The sequence below is a fragment of the Orbicella faveolata genome, unplaced genomic scaffold, assembly GCF_042242905.1.
Source record: "Orbicella faveolata isolate gen_17 unplaced genomic scaffold, um_ofav_v1 contig_24, whole genome shotgun sequence".
Classification (NCBI taxonomy): Eukaryota; Metazoa; Cnidaria; class Anthozoa; order Scleractinia; family Merulinidae; genus Orbicella; species Orbicella faveolata.
The window spans coordinates 15108547-15135000 of NW_028301552.1; the positions used below are offsets into that span (position 1 = coordinate 15108547).

General features: G+C 37.9%; 1 protein-coding gene and 1 long non-coding RNA gene across 3 annotated transcripts in view; one reads left to right on the forward strand and one right to left on the reverse strand.

Annotated features, from left to right (window-relative positions):
- Positions 1 to 2363: 2363 nt before the first annotated feature.
- Positions 2364 to 21272, reverse strand: LOC149110571 (uncharacterized). Its single transcript, XR_016208215.1, has 2 exons — positions 21106 to 21272; positions 2364 to 9173 (listed from the first exon to the last, which is right to left on the reverse strand). It is a non-coding gene; the product is annotated as an uncharacterized LOC149110571 (long non-coding RNA).
- Positions 21273 to 21342: 70 nt separating this feature from the next.
- LOC110065089 (threonine aspartase 1-like) overlaps positions 21343 to 26454 on the forward strand; it is a 14581-nt gene continuing 9469 nt past the window's right edge. The window contains exons 1-5 of one of the 2 annotated variants that reach the window (XM_020772189.2): positions 21343 to 21527; positions 23038 to 23099; positions 23995 to 24063; positions 25715 to 25835; positions 26030 to 26114. In XM_020772189.2, the coding sequence (XP_020627848.1) occupies positions 21446 to 21527; positions 23038 to 23099; positions 23995 to 24063; positions 25715 to 25835; positions 26030 to 26114 (419 nt within the window). In that variant the 5' untranslated portion in view covers positions 21343 to 21445. Of the gene's footprint in view, positions 21528 to 23037; positions 23100 to 23994; positions 24064 to 24864; positions 25836 to 26029; positions 26115 to 26454 lie in introns of those variants that run through there. The other variant, XM_020772190.2, reaches the window with a different exon arrangement.

Below are 26454 nucleotides of genomic sequence, written 5' to 3' on the forward strand. Positions count from 1 at the left end.
AGATGGACAAGAAAGCAGTCCATGCAGCTGGTACATACCCAAGCCCCTGCACAGCAACTTCCTGAGGTGAACCGCAAACAGCGAGATGGTACCATACAGAAAGTAGCCTGTCCAGAATTGGTGTCATCTTACAATAAGTACATGGATGGAGTGGATAAAAATGATCAGATGAAATCCCACTACCCCATCCCAGTGGCTGGAAAGAAATGGTGGAGCAGGGTTTTCTTTGATCTCATTGATAGATCAATCTACAACAGCTTTGTGCTTGAGCAAGAATCACCACACCATGGGAAAAGGAGTCAGAAGCTGTTCCAGATTGACCTTGCCAAACAGCTGATTGGCAATTTTTGTTCACGAAGGAAGCATGGGAGGCCCTCTGATGAGCACTTACTTGCTAGACATGTTGAAAGACATTTCCCCGACTTTCTCCCAGCTAATAAGGGGAAAAGGAAAGAAAGGAGGTGTAAAGTTTGTTATGATGCAGGCAAAATCAAGAAGACAAGTTACTTTTGTCCTGATTGTGAGGTTGGCCTTTGCGCTGCTCCTTGTTTCAGGCTGTACCATCAGCCATAGACTGTAGAAAATGTTGAGAGAACACTCTAAAGTGTTTCTGCTGTGTATTTAATAGTGTTTTATGTTTAAAATTGATCATTTTTGTCATTTAACTTTCTGGGTTTTTTTTTGGATTGCGTGACATATCACCTCGCGTGACAAAATGCTAATTTCCATAGATTTAAAATTTTAAAATTTACCTAGTTTAGTATTAAATTGTTCAGTAGACACTTTGCTAAGTTTTAAGCCACAATTCATAATTTTCCTAAAAAAGTAGAGGGTTGTACAGCCACATAAGATGCACTGTTTAATATTTGTGTGACACTGTTTATTAACTTTGACCCATGATGACAGGTGTCAGTCAACATCAGACATTTTTGTGAACACTACATCATAAATTAAAGTTATTAATGAAGCTTTTGTAAAAGTTTGGTAATATCTTTTAATCTGAATATTCTACAGATTTTTAGTATTTTGCGCACTAGAGAATTTAATTAAATTCCAAAATAAATTTGGGCTGTGAAGGGTTAACAAGTTGAAGAAACCTGATTTCATTGGTGTTCTGTATATCTTAAAAGGTGTTCTGCCTATGCTCTCAACTCTTAGTAAGGTGTTTCAAAAGGGCTCCATATCTTTTTCTCGTATTTCTCCAGCCATCAAAGCGTCTAAAGATTCGCTCAACAGGCTTGTTCAAGAAAACATCACTGTCAAAGAGTTCCGAAAGGAGACAACAACTGGAAAATTTGTTTGCCTAGAGTTCAGTGAAGATGAGATTAAGAAAACAGAGGCAAAGATGCACGACCTATGCTCCCAATATGTGACAGCCTTGACAGACAATATAGACCAACGCTTCCAGCACTCTTTGCCAGTCATTTCATCCTTCCGTATCTTCAATCCACTTTCCATGTCTATTGCAAACTCTCAGTTTGTAGGATATGGACAAAACGATATCTAAACTCTTGCAAATCACTTTTTTAGTGGAGATGAGAACAGCAGCAAACCCTTTAAACTGGAAGCTGAATGGAACAACTTCTACAACTTCCACAGAATGGGCCCTACAGAGGTTCCTAAGGCACAAAGAATCCTACCGTAGAAGTTATCCCTTGCTGTTACAAGTCGCAGAAACCTGCCTCTCTATGCCTGTTTCAAATGCATGGCCGGAAAGGGGGGCCAGTGCCCTTAAGTGCCTAAAAACACGCCTGAGAAATTCCCTGAAGAGATGCTCAAAAGTCTGCTTCATATTTCCATAAATTGGCCACCAGTAAAAGAATCTGAAGCTGTGATCAACAAGGCAGTGGCTTTATGGAAGGAAAAGAAGCACAGAAGAAAACTGCCACCGTCTTCTCGTCTTCAGCAGAATGAAAGGGCTATGCCAAATGCACAAAAAGAGCAGGACAAAGTGCAGGAAGGAGAAGAAGAAGAAGGAGGAGGCAGCGGCATACAAGAAGAAGAAATACAAGAACTGCCAAGTTCTGACCAAGGGGAAGTTAATTGTCTCGTACCTTCCACCCTCGGGCAGGAAGAGGAAGTTGAACAACTTGCAAAGGAACTTGATCTCACATTCTCGTCAGACAACAGTGCATCTGAATCTGATATGGACGACTTACTTTAACTTTCAGTATTGTTACCGTGTACACCAGGTCGCCAATGGGCAAAGTCAAAAGGACAACATGAACTTAAAACATTGAATGTATTTTTTTGAATCAGCATTTGAAGATTTATCATTTCGCTCTTTTCTAAAAGCCAGTGATTGAGATTTTGAGGAAAAGAACGGTTGTAATAAACATAAAATATGGTTAATATAGTCTTAATTTTGGTTGTTCTTTAGGCCCAAATACTGTCAGGAAAACGTTGAAAACAGCATTTCCAAGCATCTAAATTTCAAAATTTTCTGGGGGGGGGATGCCCCCAGACCCCCCTAGGAGGCTCGCGTCTTCGGCGCTCGAAAAGTAGGCTGTCGCCTACTTTCCCATTGGTGCCATCTACTTTAAAACTTATTGACAGCACTGGACTTCAATAAACCTTTCGCAGCATCTACGTCACTGTTATGAGAAATTTATAGTATTGAGATTTATAACACTTTTCCTGCCCAACAAATGAAACAGAAATTTTAACGAAATTAATCTGAGATATTTGATCCCAAAGTTGCAAGCTGCCATAAACACTTAAAATGATCTGTTGATACTACAGTTTCCTCCAAGGAAAAGGTTACACGTGTATAGCTGCCAAGAAGCAGGAAGCAAGAAGCAAAAGAAGTTATTTGCCAGTGTAAAATGCAAAGATGTACATGTCATTGTGTAAATGGCTACCGCCTTTGCAAAGAGAATTCCTTCTGCTGGGGCCTTGGCAGATGCGAATATGCCCCTTGAGGGATCCAAATGTAAAAGAACCACCAAGACAACCAGGTGCTCTTGCAGAGAACTAAAGAAGGCCTGCAATAAGGAATGCAGTCATGGAAAAATGTGCCAACATACAGGAGAATGAGTAGTAGAGCATGTGTAGTGTCGATATCATTTTCTTTCTTAATCAAAAGTAGTAATTGTCAAGGATTGTCAATACGCTGTCAGCCAGGCAGTCAGTTGTTGAGTACGTTTTACCATTAGCTTGTGTGCAAGTTCTCTACTAGTGCAAAATGCAGCTGCTAGGGTAATTAGCATGACTACACATTTCAGTCATGTAACTCCTGTGTTATTTTTTTTCAGAATTGATTTGAAAGTTTTAATTATTACTTTAAAAGCTATACACAGCCAAGCGCCGCATCATATCAGTGGTCTTATTCACTTTAAAAATCCCTCCAAGTATGGTCTTTGCTAAAACAATGAACTGTTCTGAGTATCACTGTCCACCAAAAAGAAGGCACTTGATGACAGGGCTTTTACTGCTGCTGCACCAGGTGATGTAAAGAGCGAGGACAATTTATTTTGACCACTTTAAATGCACACTAAAAACATTTTTATTGAAGAAAGTGTATGAATAGTTATTTTATACTGTATAGACTTTTTACTAGATTTTTATAATTTTATCTTATTCTTTAAAGCGTTTTGTGTTGATCAGTATAATTTGTTTGTCAGGTGCATTAGATCATGTACATGCTAACTTGCACCATACAAATATTAAAGAGTTCCATTTTCGGTGTAACACTCCCAGTTATGTAACACATTGTCCCAAAGATGTCAAATGAGATATCAGCCCAGATATATCAGCAGGATTGACCAACCCTGATTTGCATAATCTGATCCACCACTGACTACAACCTGCAACTTGCTTAAGCAATCATGGGTTTGAAAGAACAAGCTTTCCTCAAAGTTGGTGAACATGTTTAAATTATCAATAAATACCTTTCTTGTCACGACAGAATCTTTTACAATTCTCTCCAAATTTGGAGGGCAGGAATTCAATAAATTTATATTATTATTGTAGTGCTGGGATAATAGATTCAAGAGATCAAGACAAGCCAGTTCATCAATCTCGCCAACCTTTCTTCCGAAAGGGCTCAGGAAAAAGAGCTCCAGACTTATCTTGTTAGAAAACGTCTTGTAACTTCCTCCAGGAAAGTAGTTCAAGAGACCACACACATAGGGACCTGGATGGAAGCTTTCACTGTTTATTCTTGGACTATCTACCATACCAACCCTTACAGGTGTCAGGATATGAAACAATATAAGCTCCTAATCCTAAAAACCTCATGCCAGTTCCCTGGGAAAGCTTGGCTATATTATTACATTGTTTTCCAAAAACACACAGCTGCAACAGGTTTATTGGACTGGTTAAGTATGATTCTCTACGTGCATCATTTTCATACTCGTGCATCTTTGCCCCAAACAAGCCTCTTATCTCATGTCCCATCTCCAGCTTCAAGAGTGTTGGCTAGCTTACCAATTTTTGTCAATCCTGGAATGATGCCACCTGCCACTGACCCTTTGGTCAGTGCCATTACTGTCCCTGCTGTGAAAAACGCAATGGAGAGGGACGCGAAGCAACTTTCCCTTTCAGGCCTCAGAGTTAACAGAGAGAGTTAACAGCAGCAGCATTAATGTTGTGGCCAGTTCATCGCAACCTACTTTCCAGACGAACTTTGTATGCAACATAGATTTTTTTCCGTAAATATTCCTTGTTAAGTTCAGACTTGACACACTGTGTTTCCTGTTTCTGTTAATGTTGTTACATCAAGAGTGTCAGCTCAGTTTTCTTGAGCAGAAGTGAGGGTTGCTACAGAATATATATATGGAGAGAGAAAGAGAGTGTTTTCTTTATTGCTCATTGTGACTTGCAGTAATTTATGCAGTTGAAGTGGTAGTAGCTACCTGGTGTTTTGATTAAACTTCTTTTCATTGTGACCACTGAAAGTCACAGCTTTCAAACACAAGTTAGTGGTGGCTTTTTGTTTAACAAAATGCACACAATGTACGTATCAATCACAACGTATTTCTTCCCCCAAATTAAATTAACATGAAAATGCATGTAATTACAAAAACCTTAACTTGTACAACAGCATTATCGTACATTGTTTGGAATCGGTGGAAATGTACTCTGAAGGCAAGATCCAAAAGAGTGAGCCTGAACCAAGGAATGACAATGTAAATACTGTCTACTTTATTCATCAGGGGAAATATTTGAATCAGTCACACAGAGTTTGTTTACAATAAACAAGCATGTGATTGCAAATATTTCCTTATATTTGTGCTTCCAGCTTAGAATAATATGAATAAAAATATACTTTTACAAATAAGCTTTTGTGCTTAAACATTACCAGTTAATGGGAACATAATTAGCACGAAATTTGAAGGCTAATGTAAATATTTTAGTTTTATTAAAATTAAGAGTCTACAGAAACTAGTGCCATCGTGCACCGTATCAACAAACCATAGTTTATGCACGGGACCTCTTCACTGGCATCGACTTTGACACTGACATATCTGTCTGTAAAACCTCAGCTGTTAATGAAAGATGTTGATTTTGGAAATAGACAGAGGCTGAAAGTCAGCTAGTGAAATCATTTTAGGTGTATGTATTTAAAGGGAAGGCGTCAAATGCAATCTTTGACTACTACCAGTAAATACAAAAATTATACCATAAATAACTGTCGAGATATTAAATACAAAAGTTATACAGCCTTTTTTTTGGGCCATTTTTTTCCAAAAAGAATGACAAGAGCTTAAATTGTGAGTAATTTCTGTTGTTCATTACATGAGAAAAGGCTTAATTATTCACTGTTGAAATTTCTGCATGATCCAGTGTGTTTTACAAATAATCAACGCATTTGTCCACATTTTTGCTGTCGAGCATTACCAAGACAGCACAATATTCTTCTCTGTAGGGTGAGAAATCCAAAATTTTCTTGGATGTAAGACTTGAAGCCTGCGCAGTAGAGTATTATCCGGGACAATTGAAATGACAATCATGCACACATCACAGGGCTGTCATATCATCCGGGATCCACGCGTGAGATCCCTTTGCACGTGAGAAATCCTCGCATGCTGTCAGACGCTTTCAACTTTCAAATCCTTCGTACGCTGTCAGTTGTTTGACATTGCCATCATACCAGTAGGTAAGTATTTTCTGAATGTTTTCATTTGTTATTAAAATGTCTTCATTTTCCTGTGTAGTTATTCATCAAGGTCATGAACAGAAAGAGATCAATTTGTGTTTGGCTGTTTTTCTTTTATAGATCCACGCTTTAGAATTGAGCACGCTGTCAGACGCTTTTGACTTTCGAATCTTTCGTACGCTGTCAGTTGTTTGACATTGCCATTGTACAACAAATAAACCATTGTTCGAGGTAGACATGTTTTTATAGTTACTGTTATTATTACCCACTGAATATTGGTTGATTATATTTCATACAGATATAGGAAGAAATTTTAATCCTGCTTACTACTGATTTACTAAGTATCTTTGCCAAAACCCTTTTGCAAAGAATTCATTGTTCAAGTTAGACATATTTTTATAGTTACTGTTATTGTTCACATTCAAAAGGAATTACTCCAGTCAAGAATATTTTGTATCAAGTTTATGGCATATCACATTATTTTCTAACTCCTTGTTCAAGTTACAGTTCCAAATGAAAACAGTTTAAATGTGTAAATGAGAAACAAATTTTAATACATACTTGAAGTTAGAAACTTTAGTATCTTGTCAAGATACACATCGTATAAGGATGAATTTTGCAATAAATGAGTACAGTTGTCATTTATAATTCCCAACATCTATCAAATTAATGACTTATCAAATCAACAATAAAAAATAATTTCCTCTCACCTTTTACAACAGCACCTCCATTTTGCCACTAACTACATTTTCAACCACTTTCCCCACCCCACAAACAACAAAGCATTTTCAGCAATTTCCCAATATGGGTCAAATAACTCCGTAAGCCTAACGATTGGGCCATTTTTCTAAAACAACACTTGCTGTAGTAATTATTACAAATCATCCAGCGAGGGCCTACTCTAGACACCCCTACCCTCCAAAGATAAAAAATTTCCAGACCTGTTGACTGTTCAATTCAATTCCCACCGTTTTAACGACCTTTTAACAGCACTCACTTTCATAATGAAATTCCTAGTTCCAGGATTATTTCTGCATAATCAGGGCAAAAAAAAAAACTTTTTTTTCGGAAAATCACTCATCCATTGGACAGGTACTATCCAGATTTTGGTCTTGCAAATGTAAAACACAATACATTCATCTGAACAACAATGAAAATCCAATACCACAAGGTCAACATAATCACAACAAATTGTTCAAAGTTTGCCCTGTCCCCAAAGCTGTTGTGAAAGGGTGTCAAGAAGAAAATCCACGTCGCCAGAACTGTTCCGCCAATGAAGCAATGATAGCCTTCAAAGGACAACTCAGCATGTTTCTACCGCGGTACAGTTCTAAGTACATTAGTAAGGTCAGCGGATGTCACCAATTTGCTTGGTGACCACTTGTGCTGCTTAGTACCCACTTGACATAGCCTGTAGCCACCATGTTGTTTAAACACAAGCGTGATTCATTCCGATTTTTTAACCTGGGTTATGCAATCTGCTTAACTAAAAGCGGACTTAGTTGTTATCTCCAGAATAAAGTGTTGTTCTTGTGAATAACAACAGTCTTCTTATCATCAAAACTCCTTTGCATGCCTTAAGTGCAACATTCGGGGGCAGCCACATAGCATGAAACGGTGGATTCCATTGAAGCTAATTGAGAGGCATTTAAGTCTGGGAATGTGCCGATTCATCAAACAGCTATGTCTGTAACTTTCAAGTTTACAAAAGACAACAAGATAGAAACATCAAAGAGCATAGACGTAGCTAAGTTAACCATTCATTGGAAAGCATCACCACCTATTCCATGACAATTCTTTCACATGTATTAAATTTGCTTATGATTTGAAGAGAGATAAAACATACGTGTGTGGAACAATTTGCACCAATCACTCTGGCTTTCCAAATGGTTTGCCGCTGAAAAAAGCTGACTTGAAAGCCTTTCAAATTTTATCACTGTGGAAACCTTGTTGCATCAGTTTGGAGAGACACAAAATTAGTTTGCTTTTCCAGTTGGCGAACAAACAGTAAATGACAAACAACACAATGGAACTTTTAATGTGGCTAAATGTAATTTAGGCTACATTAAAATCAAGCCAATGCTGGTTGGCGGTGGTCAGAGAATCATGGATCTCAATGTGACATACGGGGTTTCTCGAATCGCACATGTTGTGTGTTTTAGCTGTGTGAGGTTGTGCAGTTTGTTTCAAGCGCAGAACCATACGTTTGTACTGCTTTTTCTCTCATTTCTGTTCTCTCCATGCATTGGAGTTTGGTTGCTTCATCTCTCTTTCATCCCCACCATCATAAGAGCCAGGCAAACCAACAACAGTTTAGCAGCAGCTCTCTCTTCCATTCTAGTGTCCTCAGCTCCCGTGTCAAGTGCGGCCACGAGCGGAACATCATCTTCTGTCACGTCTTCGCAGCCTGGCGAGCTTGTTGTTGTTTCATCGCCAATGGTTGGCGCTGCTGCTGCAGCAAACCTGCTACCTTCGGCCTCAACCACTGTTCTTTCGTCTGATCTCGTGGCCCTCATTAATCAGGATGTTCAGGTGGCTGTTCAGGCTTCGCAAAAGCAACCAGAACCTGCAATTGTGTGTTCCGCCTCCTGTTCTGGTGCTGGTTCGTCATCCGCATCGTTGACTGGCTTGGCTTCGTTGTTTCCACCTGCAGGGACAGGCTTTCAGCCTTCCATATCAAGCTCCTCGACTCAAGGTAGGATCATTCCTCTTGTTGTGCCTACGTTTGTGTCAGCCTTTAACGCCCTGGTCCTGGCACTCATTTCGTCTTTGTGACATCCGTTAAGTGACGTTTCCGTCCAATTGCCTTCATCCAATGTCAACTCTTTGGCGGATCAGCCGTTCATAGTGGGCCCGGGTTTTTCTCCCGTCTCAGCCAAGCCTGTTTTGCAAATCCAAAGCAGAAAATTCATCGATTTGTCGGAACTTTAAGCGCCAAGTCTGAGCCCCAATTGATGTTCAATGGGCATTTAGTTTTATCAGCACCACCGAAGAAACCCTGTCGGTGTATAGAGGATATCACCACGTGGACAGAAGCCTTCACAGTGTTTCCTCTTGTCTTAACATCCATTCACTGAAAGCAATTTATAGTATACAAGTCTTCATCAGTCTGTGACACAGCACAGCATGCAATGACTGCAGATAGTACAGAGCCAGCCACAAACACACACCTTTCAGTTAAGCTGCCTAACCCTTAGGTTCCCAAGCGCACATTGCCGCGCGCTCCAAATAAGGAACACATATTTCATCATGTTCCAAGATCTGGCCCTGTTCGTGGTGGTGGAGTGGGCTTGTTGTTTCAATCATGCTTTAATATCAAGCTTCAACCACACAGGAAATTTATTTCGTTCGAATACATCGACTTATTATTGAACTCAGTTGATAAAAGTATAAGAATTGTCATTGTTTATCGTCCACCGCCGTCGAATACTAATGGTTTTACACCTGCTATGTTCCTGGATGAATTCTTCACGTTCTTGGAACAATACGTTACTATTCCTGGCAGCTTATTAATAGTCGGTGATTTCAACTTTCAACTTTCACGTTGATACTTGCGATTCTCAACACGTAGCCGCATTCCTTCAGTTGTTGGATGTTTTCAATCTTAATCAGCACACAATTGGATCTACACATAAAGACGGTCACACTTTGGATCTTGTTATCACTAGATCAGATGATGACATTGTTTCTAATTTGTCAATTGATTCTCCTTTTGTTATATCTGATCACGCTGCCGTTCATTTTCATCTGATGCTTAAAAAACCAGTGTTGGAAAAGAAGCTTATCACATTTAGAAAACTTCGTTCAATTGACTTTGATAGTTTTGGTTCTGATGTCACGAATTCTAGTCTTTCGAGTCTCTTTTCCACACCGCTTCCGTGCCTTGATGACTTAATCAGTGAGTATAATGGCGTTCCTAGTTCCATACTTGATATCCATGCTCCTGTAAAAACCAAAACAATAACTCTGCGTCCGGCTGCACCTTGGTATTCTGAAGAAATAAACAATTTGAAGAAAGATCGCAGGAGACTGGAGCGGCGTTGGCGAAGGACCAAACTTACAGTCGACCGCCAGTTGTTTATTGATCAATGCCGTGTAGTCAACTTTTTAATTTGTTCTTCCAAGAGAACTTACTACACTAAGCTGATCAGTGATAATCAGACAGACTATAAACTTCTTTTCAAAACAATTGACAGTCTATTACATAGAAAGTGTGATATACCATATCCGCCCTGCAACTCGCCTTCGGATCTCGCAAATAAGTTCGTCGAGTTCTTTTCTGATAAGATCACCAAAATACGGGTCGACTTAGACAATGCAGCTCTCATCATCCATCAAGTTCCTGAAGTTAACCGGGTCTGTCCTTATACGTTAGATGAGTTCAGTTTGGTAGATGTTGACGAAGTCCGCAAATGTGTTGTGAAATTATCTTCCAAGTCATGTGATCTTGATCCTCTTCCTGGCTATGTCACAAGAAATGCTTTGAGCACACTGCTTCCATTTATCACCAAGATTATAAATACTTCGTTGCAATCTGGCCAAATACCCTCTCAATTAAAAGTTGCTAAGCTACGTCCTCTTCTTAAGAAGCCTTCTCTGGATCACACGCAGTTTTCAAATTATCGCCCTGTTTCGAATCTTACTTTTCTCAGCAAAGCAATTGAGAAGTTGGTTACTAACCAACTGATCTCCTATGTTAACAACAACAACCTGAATGAGCCATTACAGTCTGCCTACAAACAGTATCATAGCACAGAAACGGCTCTCATTCGCGTGCATAATGACATCCTCACAGCAATTGATAAACGTAGAATGGTAATTTTATTACTTTTGGACCTCTCTGCTGCTTTCAACACTGTTGACCATGATATTCTCGTCTTCCGTCTACAACAGCGCTTTGGAGTTACTGGCAAGCCGTTACTATGGTTTAAATCTTATCTGTCCAATCGCATGCAGTATGTCTCTGTTGATGGTGCAGCTTCCTCAGATCATGCTCTTCAATGTGGTGTTCCACAAGGATCAGTGTTGGGACCCATTTTGTACGTTCTTTACACTTCACCCCTTTCAGACATTGTAAAAAAATTCAACTTGAGTTATCATTTTTATGTTGACGATTCACAACTTTATCTGTCCTTTCAGCCAACTAGACCCAGTGATAAGGATTTAGCTGTGTCCAACATCGAGCGCTGTGTACGTGAGATTGATCACTGGATGTTGATTAATCGTCTTAAACTTAACAAGGATAAGACTGAACTTCTAGTGATCTCCGCAAAACATCTACCGAGACCAACCCTTCAAGAGATCTCTGTCGTCGATGAAACCATCTGCTCGTCACAGAAAGCAAGAAACATCAGTGTCATTTTTGACCATCATTTTCGTTTTAATGAACATATTGCAAGTATTTGCAAATCATCTTTTTATCATCTCCGTAATATCAGCAATATAAGGAAGTACCTGTCATCGACCACCACTGAAATACTTGTTCATGCGTTTGTTTCTTCAAAATTGGATAACTGTAATTCTCTACTCTATGGCTTACCAAACTGTCTTTTAAAAAAGTTACAGCACGTCCAGAATGCCGCTGCTCGTCTCATCACCCTCTCTAGAAAACACGAACACATCACACCTATTTTGTTTAATCTCCACTGGCTTCCTGTTAACTATCGTATCATCTTTAAAATTCTACTCATCACGTACAAGGCCCTAAATGATCTGGCACCTTCATACGTTTGTGATCTTCTCACTCCTTACACTCCGTCTCGTCAGCTACGTTCATCTTCTAAAGAACTTCTTTCCATTCCGCACTTCAATTTGAAAACATATGGCGCAAGATCTTTCTCTGTAGCAGCTCCTACACTTTGGAACACTCTTCCGTCTGACATCAAGAACAGCTCCTCAGTGTCCCTTTTTAAACATAAACTAAAAACGCTCCTTTTTAAGTAAGCATTTTTATAACTTTTTTAGCGACATTCTTTTATTTTTACTTTATTTGTCTTAAGTGTTTTTAATATTTCTAACTGTAAAGCGCTTTTGAACTTTTAGGATATTGGCGCTATATACATATTTTATTATTATTATTATTATTATTATTATTATTATTATTATTATTATTATTATTATTATTATTATTGCCTTGGAAACAAGACAAAGAATGAAGCAATTCTGGTTTCCACTGCTTCCCGGTAAAGCTGACATGTGCCTGGTTGTTTTCACCTAAAGATCAATGTTGTACAAGTTTCTTCATGTTTTTTTTTTTTTCACACCCAGCCAAATTTTGTAGACTTCCCAGAATTCAACTATGGCAACTACAAGATATACAGCCAAAGAAGTGGCAGAAATGGTCCTTGAATGGGACGTTGATGGCAAAATAAGTGAGGATCCCAAGTTTGAAGAAAGCAGGATTCATACTCTTTTAAGCTTTCAAAATTCCATGACTTTTTATGACCTTTTCCGTAACCTTTCCGAGTTTTCCATGACCAAGGGCAAGCAACTGTTCTCATAGTAGTATCAAAACAATCATTTATTTAACATATTTTAATGGATATTTTAACCCATTGACGCCTGTGCCGCCCGTAACCGCCCATGCGAAAAACTCCTCCATTTCCCTGTGCCGCCCGTAACCGCCCGAAAAAAAGCACATGGAGACAATTGCCTTTCCTACCCTCCCTGAAGACTGTTTGGTTCTCCTATTGTTCTATTGTTCTTGAGGACAAATAAACCAATCAGAATGGACTTTCTGAGCATATTTTCAGAGGACTTTAGGGGTCCTAGAAAGACGGTTTTTCTTCTTAAAATCGCGCGCTCGAAAAGTGCAGGTAATCATGGCGCGTTGCGGGCCAAATCTAAAAAACTTCCAAGGTCTTGTTTTCATTCCTAAGACGGATAAATTACTGTTTTGGGCTTTAAAATGGAAAAGAAAAATACAAATCAATGTTCAGGTGGCCTCAGAATGGAGGATCAAGGAGTACAGAGTCCTCAAAACTTTCTGGTGAAGAAGTTTTTCTTCCTACAACCGCCGAGAAAACATGAAGATCGGAGCGCTTTCAAGTAAGTTTCGACGACAGATCGCAGGTTTAAAGCGGCTTTTCGGACTTCAGAAACAAAAATGGTAATGTACATTATTACTTCGAAGTTGATTTCAACTTTTGGAACGATTGGTAAAGCCACGGGCGTTAAAATGACTGCAAAAGCGGTCGGCAGAAACTCAAGCTTTCGCGTTAGCGTGAAGAATAATTTGAACATGCAGTCATGCAGCGACGCACGTCTGCGAGATTTTGAACAATTTTTTACTTTTAAATAGGTTTCTTCGTCTCAGCGTGAATAAAAATTTATTGTTATTGAACTTCCTTTCGCATTTCTTTCATTTGGTTCCCTGTATTTGGGAATTTTAGGTTTTAAAAGTGAACAGTAACTTGCACGCTGGATTTCTGCATATTTAATTTACGGCGACCTCCAGGCGCTTTGTTTATTTAGTTTATTCGCTTCGTTCAAATATTTTTTGGAGTCTTTTTCAGCTACTACAGAACCGCTGAGAAAAGAACTAAATGGCCACTGATTTAACACAGTTGAAATACGACTGATCTCAAAATAATTCGCTTGTTTTTGTCGTGTTTTTGATTTACGACTTTCATCTTTCTTTCGCAGCGCCGTAATATTTTCGTCGCGCGGCAAAGAAATTACTTGATTTCTTGTTTTCAGATTGATTTTTACACAAGTTCTTTGCTTTTATTTTTTGTTGTTTTCTCAAATGTTAGCCGTTATAATACAAGAAATTCAATTCTGGTGTATTTGGTTCGTTTTTGTCCTCCGAAGTCAATAATTAACTCATTTTCGCAAAGTCAATTTTCTCAGCTTCTGTGGGACATTTTGTCGCGCGGTAAAGAAATAATATAATTTCTTGTTTTCTCGTCAGTTTTACACATTACGTTGAGTTCTTTTTGCTAATATTTTTTAATATTTTGACCCTTCAGTTATTCAACTTTAAATAAACGATGTCTTGAAACCTGATCTTGTGTCTGTGGTTACTGCGCATATGGTTTATTTTTGTGCTTTCGCTCGCTCAGAAATATTCCAAAAAACGCCAGGGAATTAGGGGTGGGTCGCGGGCAATTTCATTCAGGCGTCAATGGGTTAACTTATTATAATGGATAAAATGCATGCTTGTGTTTATTTGTACCAAAACTAAAGCCTGTTTCTCACTCGTTTGTTATTTTTTTCAATTTTTTGACTTTTTGCCTCTTTATTCTCAGAAAGAATATTGCTTTTCCATGACTTTCCAGGACCCTTACTTAAATTCCATGACTTTCCAGGCCTGGAAATTGGAAGAATACTTTCCATGACTTTCCAGGTTTCCATGACCAGTACAAACCCTGGGAAGTGAAGATGATATCGATTGTGACTTGGACAATGGTGACAATGATGAGCTAATACTATCGGACCGCAAAGGCAATAATAGTGACAAAGAAGAGGTAAGTATCCACTCCAAAACAAAGAGTCCGGAAGGAATACGAATACATTTCGGCTTATGTTTATGGTTACACTGAAACTAATTCGCTTTCGCAAGCCCACATTCATTGGCTTGAAACACAAGCCAGCTACAGGGTTGTCAAAATAAGCCAGTGACCGGCGCAATCTCAAAACTTGCGCTGCCTACTCCGAATGCTAGTGGGTTAGTCCTGAGCATGATATTGGAGAAATAAAATGGAAATAAAATTGTTCAGTTATTAACTTGTTTGAACCCAAATTGAATCGCAGGGAATAAAGTAAAGTATTTGCTGAAAAAGTACGTGACACCAATCCAAACTAATTTACTAAGCCGTAAAATGTGCTACGCCTCAGCACATCATTTTCTGATAGAATAAAGTGTCTTAGAATAGTCTGGTAAAAGGTGAGGTTTCGTTCGGTTTAAATGGCACTGCAATAAATAGGACTATAGTGTTTTCTTTTCCAGTTAACTGCTACTGTAATGAGAGAAGTAGATTTATTTACACAATTATTAACATCTAAGGCCGTCGGCGGGTAACTGGCTCATCCACCAAACTGCTGAATTGCTTCAGTCTACACAATCCCTCACTTTAATGGAAATAAATACACTACTTTGTATTTTTTGAAGTGATTTTCCAAATTTATAAACACACAAAAATGATTCAATACAACCCATTTCAATCATAGGGGTAAACACAGGTTTGTTTGATTGTTTATTCACTTCATTCAAATATATTTTTTGGAGTCTTATTCAGCTACTACAGAACTGCCCAGAAAAAAACTAAGTGGCCACTAATTTAGCACAGTTGAAATATGATTGATCTCAAAATAATTAGCTTGTTTAATCTTTCTTTCACAGCGCTGTAATATTTCGTCGTGCAGCAAAGAAATTATTTGACTTCTTGATTTCAAACTGGTTTTTACATGTGCCTTTCGCATTTATTTTCTGTTGTTTTCTCAAATGTTTGCCGTTATAGTACAAGAATGGAAATTCTGTTGTATTTGGCTTCAATTTGTCCTCCGAAGTCAATAATAACTCATTTCACATATTCAATTTTCTCGGCTTCCATTGGCCATTTTGTCACGCAACAAAGAAATAATATAATTTCTTGTTTTCTTATCAGTTTTAACATCAAGTTGGCTTCTTTTTGTTGATATTTTTTAATATTTTGGCCCTTCATCTATTCAACTTAAACTAAACCATGTCCTGAAACCTAATCTTGTGTGTGTGGTTACTGTGCATATGATTTATTTTTAGCGCTCGTGCTTGTTCTGAAAAGTTAAAAAATCGCCAGGAATTTAGGGGTGGGTTGCATGCAATTTCATTCAGGTGTCAATGGGTTAACATCAAAACTTAATTCTTAAAGATCTCTGAGCTTTCATTTACAAGCCTGCAAATAACAGTCAGTCATTGGACAATTGTCCAGTAGACTTGAGGTTTTGATAGGTAAAAGCCTAGCTTGGTCAAACACTCTGACTGGGCATTTCTGCTACAATGAAAAACAATACACGATACTACACACAAAAGCTTTGTTATCAGTTTCATTATTATTCCATTTCTGAGAAATAAGTTTATCACGCGCAATGTGTCGTCTCTAAATGTCATGTCGAATTGTAAACACGCCACATCAGCACCACTATTTAAGCTAGATGTTAATTTACGTACTTTGAAGTGATGTCGTGAAAGATTGTGAAGCCCCATTAAGTCTGAATTACTTCAAAGATCTGAGTTCTTATGTCACTACTCATAGTTTGTTATCTTCAAGTGTTATGATTGAAATATTATGCAAATTGAATACATGGCCCAAATTCTCACGTTTTTATAACCTCTAAAATGTAACCAAACGCTTTTTTAGTCCATATGATCAAAAACCAGTTTTGTAGCTCTTTATAGTTTTTGTTACGTCTGTGGTTTAAATGTAGTTTCCATACCACAGACAAGTTTCTGTGAAAAGCATGAATGTACATATTAGTCATGCTTTGTAGTCACAATCAACTCTAATTCCAATTTCATCTAATTACACAAATTTGCTATTCAATTGACCCCAAACATTTTCAGGGGAAACTTGCTTTCAGAAAAAGTCAAAGAATTCATTTCAGCCAATTTTCAAATTTCTGAAAGCTAATGTGAGTTTTTATACTGACAAGCTGTCCACGTGGGAGATTGTTTCATCGCTTTTCCCGTGGTTTTCCCTCAACATCAGGAGAAACTTTATGCACAGGAAAATACGGAATACACATGTGATAGAAAAGTTAGAGGCGTTTGTGTAACAAGAAGATGTTAGATCTTATAACCACGCTTTTAAAATTTAACTGTTTTCTTAGTACTACAGTCGCAACGCAGTGCACATTCCAAAACAATCTTTGATGATTCATTGATCACTGTAGACATCACAGCACTTGATCAACACAAACTCTATTATTGTACCATCAGTCGTAGCCGTTGTGACATCTCTAATGACATAATAGTCTTAATCTGAAACTTTCTTCGGGATATGTATGGGCATGAAGATACGAACACCGAACTCGCTGCGATTAAACAACCAAAGAATTTAGTTCATTTGCCTAAAACTACAAGAAATACTCGCAAAATTGCAAATAAATTGATGACCGTCGCTTCTGCCGAAATAAACTTGCAAAGTAAACACGACCTTATTCGTCACGTAGCGAAAGTGAAAGCTGCAACGTCAGCGCATTCCATGGCTGACGTAATGCCTTTTTTTTAGCATATTTATTATTTCCCTTCGAATCCAACGCTTCGATAAAACCAAAAGAAAATATATTTTACCCAAAGTAAAGAAAACAATATTCGTGACATTGTCCTTGTATTAATGTTTTAACAGCTTTTGGCAAGTAAACATCACAGGTTGCGTCATTCAAAATTTGGCCGAGTGGAAGTTTGGGTCTGGTCACCGACAAAACTAAAAAAAACAAGATCTGTTAGATCTTATAACCGCACTTTAAAATTTAACTGTTTGCTTAGCACTACAGTTGCAATGCAGTACACATTCCAAAGCAGTCCTTGATGATTCTTTTCTTACTGTAGACATCACATCACTTGATCAACACAGACTATCATTGCACCATCAGTCGTAGCCGTTGTAAAATCTCTGGTCTTAATCTAAAACTTTCTCCGGGATATGTATGGGCATGAATGATATGAACGATACGATAACAACACTATTAACAATTACTTTCTTTCTTAAAAGTCATGATGAAATTTCATTGGTGTTTCCCACGAGTAAAGGGCTAGAAAAGTAGTCACACGAGTCACATAATTTAAGACTTCCGTTATCCACAGCTATATTTAGTACAGTGGTTATTTCCCTACCAATGACGTAATCGTTGCATGTTCTGACATGCTCTTTGCTTGGCTTGCAAATATTTAATTTTCCTTCTGATCACCAAAATTGCTGTGATGACACAGGCAAAGAATTTACTCCATTCGCCGAAAACCACAACAAATACTTGAAAAATTGCTAATAAATTGATGACAGTCGCTTCTGCTGAAATAAACTTGCAAAGTAAGCACGATTTTATTTGTCATGTAGCAAAAGTGAAAGCTGCAACGTCAGTGCATTTCATGGCTGACGTACCGTATTTACCCGTGTATTAGTCGATCCCGTGTATAAGTTGAGCCCCAATTTTTGAGGCCAAAACCTAGATTTTCTTAATTTCCAGGTAAGAATTTCTTGGAAAACTTATCTTAGAAAACTTATTTCTTGGAATTATCTTTCAACTACCAAAATATGTAAACAAATCACAGCAAGTTTCAACGCACAGTTTTAATAAGCTTATTATGGCATGTATACGAGTGTTTTACCAAGTTTAGAAACACATGAGCATGAGGGTTTTTTGACGATAGTATTTGTCAAATGTTCACAAACTCAAACATAAGGATTTCAAAAGAACCTTTTTAAGCGCAAAGAGATTAAAAGTGGCTTTATAAGACAGGCAAAACACCAAACAAGCTCAAGACTTTCAAACGACTCCATAAAAAAAGTGCAAAGTGTGCGTTGGGAACTTGGTAGCCAAGCCTTGAAATCGGTCGAGTACTGGTACAGAAGTCCTCACGCTCATATCCTGCCAGGTTACTAAGCAGAAATGTTTGAAGCGCGAAAGATGTTTTCTCCGAGCCGCTTTACTACAGCTCTATTTACAGGAAAAATATTGGTTCTTTATGACAAAATTGAGCCAATGAGTGTCTACAAGATTCAGGTTAACATTTAGCAGATAAATGTTGATGCATTTTAACTTGAAGCTCTGATATAGAGAAACAGATCACCAAGCGAACATACGTTGTAAATTGTGCTGCCGCTTATTACATGTTTGTTAACATTGAAAGACAATTATTATGCTAATTATTTGACTGGCGCTTGGATCTCAAGTTTTGACCCATGTATAAGTCGAGGGCGAATTTTTGAACTGATTTTTAGGTCTTGAAAGGTCGACTTATACACGGGAAAATATGGTAATAACTTTTTTTTTAGCGTATTTATTATTTCCCTTCGAATCCAACGCTTCAATAAAACCAAAAGAAAATATATTTTACCCAAAGTAAAGAAAACAATATCCCTAACATTATTCTTGTATTAATGTTTCAACAGCTTTTGGCAAGTAACCATCACAGGTTGCGTCATTCAAAATTTGGCAGAGTGGAAGTTTGGGTCTGGTCACCGACAAAACTAAAAAAAAAAAATAAATAAAAAAATCACGGGTAAACCATGAACTGCACTCGGCCCATGGCCACGCAGTTAACTAGGGGCAGAAATGTTTGTAAATTTATCAATTTTCAACAGGCAACATAATACCTGACTTAATGTAAAGGTCTCCTTTCTGGTGCTAGTATCGATTTTACACTCAGTCAACTTTACTTTTAAGGTGGTTCAAAACAGTTCCCGGCACTTTCTGAAGACGGGTCATATAACCACCATTTATCAGTCGATGCTATAGTCATGGTGTCAAAAACATGCCCAATCATTTGTGTGTTCGATTCCTGTCAGGGACTCAGAATTTTTTCTTTGTCCCACGCTTGTGTCATGTTGATTAATTCACCTTCACATTTCATTACCGAGCTTAAAATTCACCATCTTTATTAACTTATCACTACTCACGATGAATTTGATAGCGTTGATCCTAGCAGTATGCAGGACACCTATCATACATGAACTCAGTTAAATGACCTTGCTATCCATGAGTTCTCATAGCTCAGTGGATAGAGCGCCTGCCTGGTGTTCACAAGGTCATGGGTTTGATTCCTGTCGGGGACTCAGAATTTTTCTTTGTCCCACGCTTGTGTCATGTTGATTAATTCACCTTCACATTTGTGAACATGTTATCATTTTCATGACACAATAGGTTACCATAGCAACAGTATGACCTGCTAAAAAGACCCTCTACTATAGCTCTAAGGGCTTATAATTCAAAAATGGCTCAGTGAAATTTTTCTTATTATAGAATTTTGATTAGCAGGATCAGAAGCAATTTTTGGGAAAGTTTAAAAAAATTTTGTACATGGAGTTCAGAGCCACCTCAAAGTTTTGATACCAACTACCAAGATGTCTCAGAAGTCTCTTATTTTTAATTTCTAACAACAACAACAAAAATTTGTCCTACCAGACTGGCTTTTTATCAGGTCAAACCTTGCCCTTGGCCTGACAAATGACTTGCTTATGGACAAAAATTATTTGCAGGCTTCTTCTGCCCATGGTAATTCAATATTAACGTTTTCAAAGCTATCTTTGCTGTTAGTAATATTTTTCTCTCAGAGTATGAAGCCGCTTCTGCAGACCAGTTTTCCATATAAAGTACGGCTGTTTGATTGACGGAAATCTCTATTTTGCGTTTTGACCTCGAAGGTCGCGTAGCTGTGCAAACAATATTATAGAAATCAGAAACTAAAAAGTATTCTATACAAGAAGAAGAAGAATAAGAAGAAGAAAAAGAAAGAGGACAAAATGAGTCCGACTTAAGATTACGGGCAAACACGAACCGCGAACGAGGTAGTGTCCGCTGTAGCGTTCTCCGTGCAACAGCTCGACTACTCGCTAACCGCTACAAAATAACTTAATCTTGAAACCGAACGCAAAACTGAAAAGGCTTGAATTAAAAGACCTCAATTCGTGCAGAAAATGTTTACAAATGGCTTCTCCTCCGAGAAAAACAAAAACAGCTGTTAATTTCGCTCTTTCCCGAACCGATATAAAATGGGCCAAAATATTGGCGCGCAAAACAACGGCGGCGCCGAGGAATCCTGCTCTCAAATTCGGAGTGTATGCTTTAGCTACCTCGCTCACTCACATTCCGCTAAAGGCTGCAAATTACTGAATCTTTTAACCATAGCCAAGAGGACAACGAAACTGAAAGGGCTCAATTCAGCTGTGGTTTTTCTGTTTACAGAGGGCTTCCCTGTTCCCTTGCGAGAAAAGCAAGCTCGCCTATATCCATTTCGCTGCGTCCCGAGCCGATATTTTCCAGAGAAAGTACATCAGAACTGAGAATATAACGTAAAAATGCCTTACTCTTTCACTGCTTGAATGATTCGGCATCCTCCCGCTGCTTTTCCCCCAACACTTGTGCTCCCAGTGATCCCTGACGTGTGCTGAGCTCCAACACAGCTGGTTTCGGTGGTTCTGCATGCTCGGCTCCGACCACATTCCGACGGATCTGATGTCAACCTCGATCTCAAGCAAAAGAGAGAGACTGGCACTGCGTTCTCCTCTAATCATGAAACCACGATAAGATCCGTCAGCAGTAGTCCTGGAAACCCATCTAACGTCATGTAATACAAGCACTTCCAAGATGGCGACCGAATTTTCAATAATAAAGCCTGAGGAAGTAAGAAAGTTCTCATGATTAGTTATGAAGCGAAAGGAAGAGATATGTAACAATTTGCGAGAAGAATCAAATCATTTGGGAGTTGGATTTGTCGCAGTTCACGTCGGTAAAGTACTCAGTCCAAATCATTTGAATATCTGTCTACCAGATTGCTTTGCATCATTATAAGCTAGCATCAACTGCAAACTGTGCAGCGATCACTCATTAGGTCCTCAATGTCCAGTATATTTACCTTCTGTGCTAATATTAACACGTAACATGAGTAACGGTTTTTTCATGGGTTGGCATCCGACGTAAATGGGTTTACCTACCATAAAATGACAATAATTAGGCGTAGACCAGGCCATTAAGTTATTTTCGTTCAATACGGTGGCCAGTTTTTTGCATTTGTTTACTTATTTATTTATCAGTGGTAGTTTATTTTGATTCTTTTTTTCCAGGAGTAAGCGCCCAAACAAGATATCGCAATGAATCTTATGTTTTGCTTTATTTATTTGCGTATTTATTGTTTAGAGAGCGAGGAAATCAAGTTTGAATATTGAACAAAATGCCACTATTGAAAGAAGGGTGCAAAGACCCCTGCCTTCGGCTTAGGATAATGGGTTAAATACATGGTGCCATCTACAAAGCTTAAAAAAAGTGCCATCCAGTCATCCGGGACAAGTAAATTTTTTTTTCTAGGAAAGTAACTTTTCACTCCCACTTTCCCAACAGGCAAGGGATCAGGCAAGTCATCTGCCAACTAAATCATTAAAAGAATGAACTAGGACTTGCCCAGGGCAAGTAAAATTTTAGAGCTACTTGTCCAATGGCAAGCTGGAATTCAAGTGATTTTCAAATCCTGCTTCTACCCTGCAAGCAGGCTTTCCTATTTCTATTTCATGACCAGCCATGATGTACAAGCCAGGGGAAAAAAGCAAAGAGCCTGTATGGAAGCCGCTCAGTGTTGTTAATTCCACCTCTCTCAAAATGATAACTTGTCACACTCAGGTCAATTTCCATGCATCAAATATGTACCAATAGAAAGGAGCAAAACATGAACAAACATGACAGCAAGTTGCACGTGGAGATTTTCTGCTCAAAAAAGATGACTGAAGAAAAGTGCAAAGAAAGCAAGCAATTGTTACCATGCATGTTTGCAAGTGTACTTTTAATGTTAAAGTATGGATCTGACATATCCTTTCACATTTCAACAGAAAGTTTATACAAAGTTTGATATGATGTCTGTTTGCTTAACTTACAGTACAAATAATTTTTGATGACTGACTCTGCAAAGCTCATAGACCAACTTAGAACAAAAAGATGGTACCATTTCCGGTGATAAGTTTACCCAACCCTTCAAGTTGTGGGGATGTTAGTCTATAGAGTTGAACCTAAGGACATAAAAGATTGTAAGCTTTTTAGAGATACCATCAGAGTAACATGACTTGATCATCATTGATTTAATAGCACTGAAACAGCTAGTGCTTAGTGTTAAGTTAAAAGATCATTGTGACGAAAGAATGTTGACCAAGATATTATCACCAAATGATGACATCAGACACACTTGTGCATGTACCAAAATGCTAGAGCCACTTTATATCTAATCTTTGATCTCTTTTGGTTTATTGTTCAAGGTGCTGGGTATCACTCGCATGAATTGGAGTATAAAGAGGCCTGTAGGGCTGCCTGCACTAAGGTACATGTACAATTTTGTTTTTCTGCAATATATTATGGGAATGAAAGTCTATTAATCTTCTTTCAGTTTTCTTTAGAAAGTACTGTAACATGTGATGCCCTTTTACCTTAAATAGCTATAGGCAAAGAGTATATTTGTTACTTATTGACAAGAAAGGAAGAAGATAGCATTACTGTGATGGTTGGTGAAATCAGCCAATCAGGGTTAAGTTTGACCACATGTTTTTCCACAGTATTGTAATATATATATATATATATATATATATATATATATATATATATATATATATATATATATATAGTGCGATGCCTTGTGTTACGTAAAACACATTTGTTCTGTTTTCTGGACATGGGCTGTATCAATAACAATACACATGAATGCACCTTTCAAGGGGTGATGAATGCTCCTTCAAAAACCAGAAGATCTCGCAAAATTTGTATCATTTTTATACCAGTTGTATTCACAGGTTTTCCAGTCTCATTTTCTTAGGGGGGTTATGTGCATTTCACAGTTTTTTTGCAAAGCTAAGGAAGTCCAGAAGTCGCAATCTCTCTGTTTGTTTTTGTTTTAACTGTGGTGTGAACATCTTAGAGTCTAAACGTGTCATGCTAGCATTTAAAATACCCATTGGTCTCACTCTCGCAATTTGATATTCAAAATGTCTCAGGTTTGCAAAGTCTCACATTTAACGTTTATCATCCCTCTGTCTTAATAGACATGACATAAGGATGTGTTAGGTCACTTCAGAATTTTCCACAAAATTTCATACTTTTATGAAAGCATCTCTTCTACATCATTCCATACAGTGTGTGTATATACATGTACTGGTTAAATGAACCATTTTATATTGAATGAGCTAGGCAATTTGAAACCCAACAGGTAAATTTCTTTCTAGGCTATGAAAGCTATCAAAAGAGGCTTCTCAGCCAAAGACGTTGTTACTATTGCTATAACAACTTTAGAGGTATGAAGTAATTTGTTAACATAGACATCATTTTCATTCAGAAATATATTACATGGATTTTTCTTTTTAAATCTATGCTATATCATTGCCCACATTGTCATTTCCTTCCTTTGTTGTGATTGGACAGGAGAAAGCCACTGATGTTTTGTTTTTAGATGTAAATTACTGTTTATACTAAGACATGCTGTACCATTGCCACTTGAGAAAGTTTTCTTTTTGACTTATTTTTTGCAACTTTCTGGTGGCTTCTGTTTTACATGTAATTTGCTAATTGAAATGCAAGAAGTGAGGTGCCTGATTAATTTTAATCATCATTTAGCTTATCTCTAGTTAGTCTCGGCTCCTAGTATCAATAATATGTAAATGATAACCAGTCAAAAATAGGTTGTAACGCTTGTAATAAAGATTTTCATAAATCTTTGTTTAGTTTATCTCTAGTAAATCTCTCTAGTAAAAGTTTTCTTTTTGACTTATTTTTTGCAACTTTCTGGTGGCTTCTGTTTTACATGTAATTTGCTAATTGAAATGCAAGAAGTAAGGTGCCTGATTAATTGTAATCCATCATTTAGCTTATCTCTAGTTAGTCTCAGCTCCTAGTATCAATAATATGTAAATGATAACCAGTCAAAAATAGGTTGTAACACTTGTAACGCTTGTAATAAAAACAACAGAAACAACTCATTAACCTGAAATTCATGGCTGTAAATGAATGAAAAACGAATGAAAGTTTTGTTGTTGTTGTTGTTGTTGTTGATGTTGTTGTTGAGGGAAGCAGAGTTAATGATAACATTTTTATTGGAGGGCCAACAAGGATCTTGACAGCTTTGCCTTCCACAGTTGTTACACTTTCATTACTGGCCAGTCCATTTGTCAAGTGGCATGTTGGTACAGGGGTGGCTTTTATATCATGGTTAGCATGCTACACTCCAGATCAAGTGGTCCAAGTTCTAGTCCTGATGGGCATCATGGCATTGTGTTCTTGAGCAAGACACTTTACACTCACACGGCCTTCTCCATCCAGGTGTTTTTAAATGGTACCTACAAATGTAATGCTGGCAGTAACCCTGTGATGGACTTGCCTCCCATCTAGGGGGAAGTAGAAATACTCCTAGTCACGTCATGGAACAAAAACTGGAATAAGCTCTGGCAGCTGTATGGACCACTGCCCTGATACAGACTTCACCTTTTTTTATTTGGCAATAGTATGGTGCATGCTGTAAAACCAGGAAGAGCCACCAGAGAGTCTTCTGCAGAATTGTTTTGATAGGAAACTGTATCTGTTATCTCTTACCTTATGTGCACAAAAAGTCTCACACCAGCCTGTGTAAAACTTTGATCTTTGCTGTCTCATGAGTACAAATGTACATGTATGCATGGGTTACTTTTAGCTCTTATTCAAGATAATCATCAGGTGGTGTATCACATTACTTAAGTGTCACTACTGTTAAGCTATTTCACATTATTTACACATTGTTAACCTGCTTGGTACATTGATAGTATTCATAAGTAGAGTAAGTGACTTTTGGTATTGTCCTGGTAATGTGGTTTGTTGGTTGTTAAATAAAATTCGGTACAGTAAAAACAATGAAAGGAGTTTGATGATCTTCACTATTATTGTACAGTGTGCATGTGTGTGTGTGTTTTTTTTCAGGATTTTCCTTGCACAAATGCAGGAATTGGCTCCAATCTCACCAAATCGGGTACGGTGGAATGTGATGCAAGTATCATGGATGGACAGTCCTTGACATTTGGAGCTGTTGGTGCTTTAAAAGGTCAGTTGAATGATGGTTTATTGTATTATGCAGAACAATATGAATTATGAAACAAAACAAATGTCTGAAAAACATCTTGTGTTAATAAAGCAAACACAGGTAATGATATTGGGAGAAACTCATATAATTTCACTTAAGGAACACATTAATAAAAGTATTGCATCATAATAACTGTACTTAACCTTGCTTTGTAGGAGTGAGGAATCCCATCCAAGTAGCTAGTAAAGTGTTAGAAGAAGAAATGAAAGGATCGTCAACCTTGGGTCTCATTCCTCCAATGTACGTTCTTAACTTGTACTCAGGTTGTATAGTTATGTATTTCTTTTTAAAACGAATGCAGCCTTTACAGAACTAAGTCGTATAAGGGGTTGGTGTTTATCACCAGATTCTGTAACCTGAAATCACTAGGATTAATTTTTCCTTTTGTGTGATATCCTTACTCATTGTGGCTGTCACTCAGAAGTTTTTACAGGTTTCCCCAACACTCTAGTATCACCCATTCTTTACTCCTTGTTGTAGTAGGGCTCTATGAGAGTCAAATGTCTTGCTGGAGAAAAACTTATTAAAACATTCGTGGGCTGAAAAATGTTTTTTAAAAACACACACATTGGACTGCCTA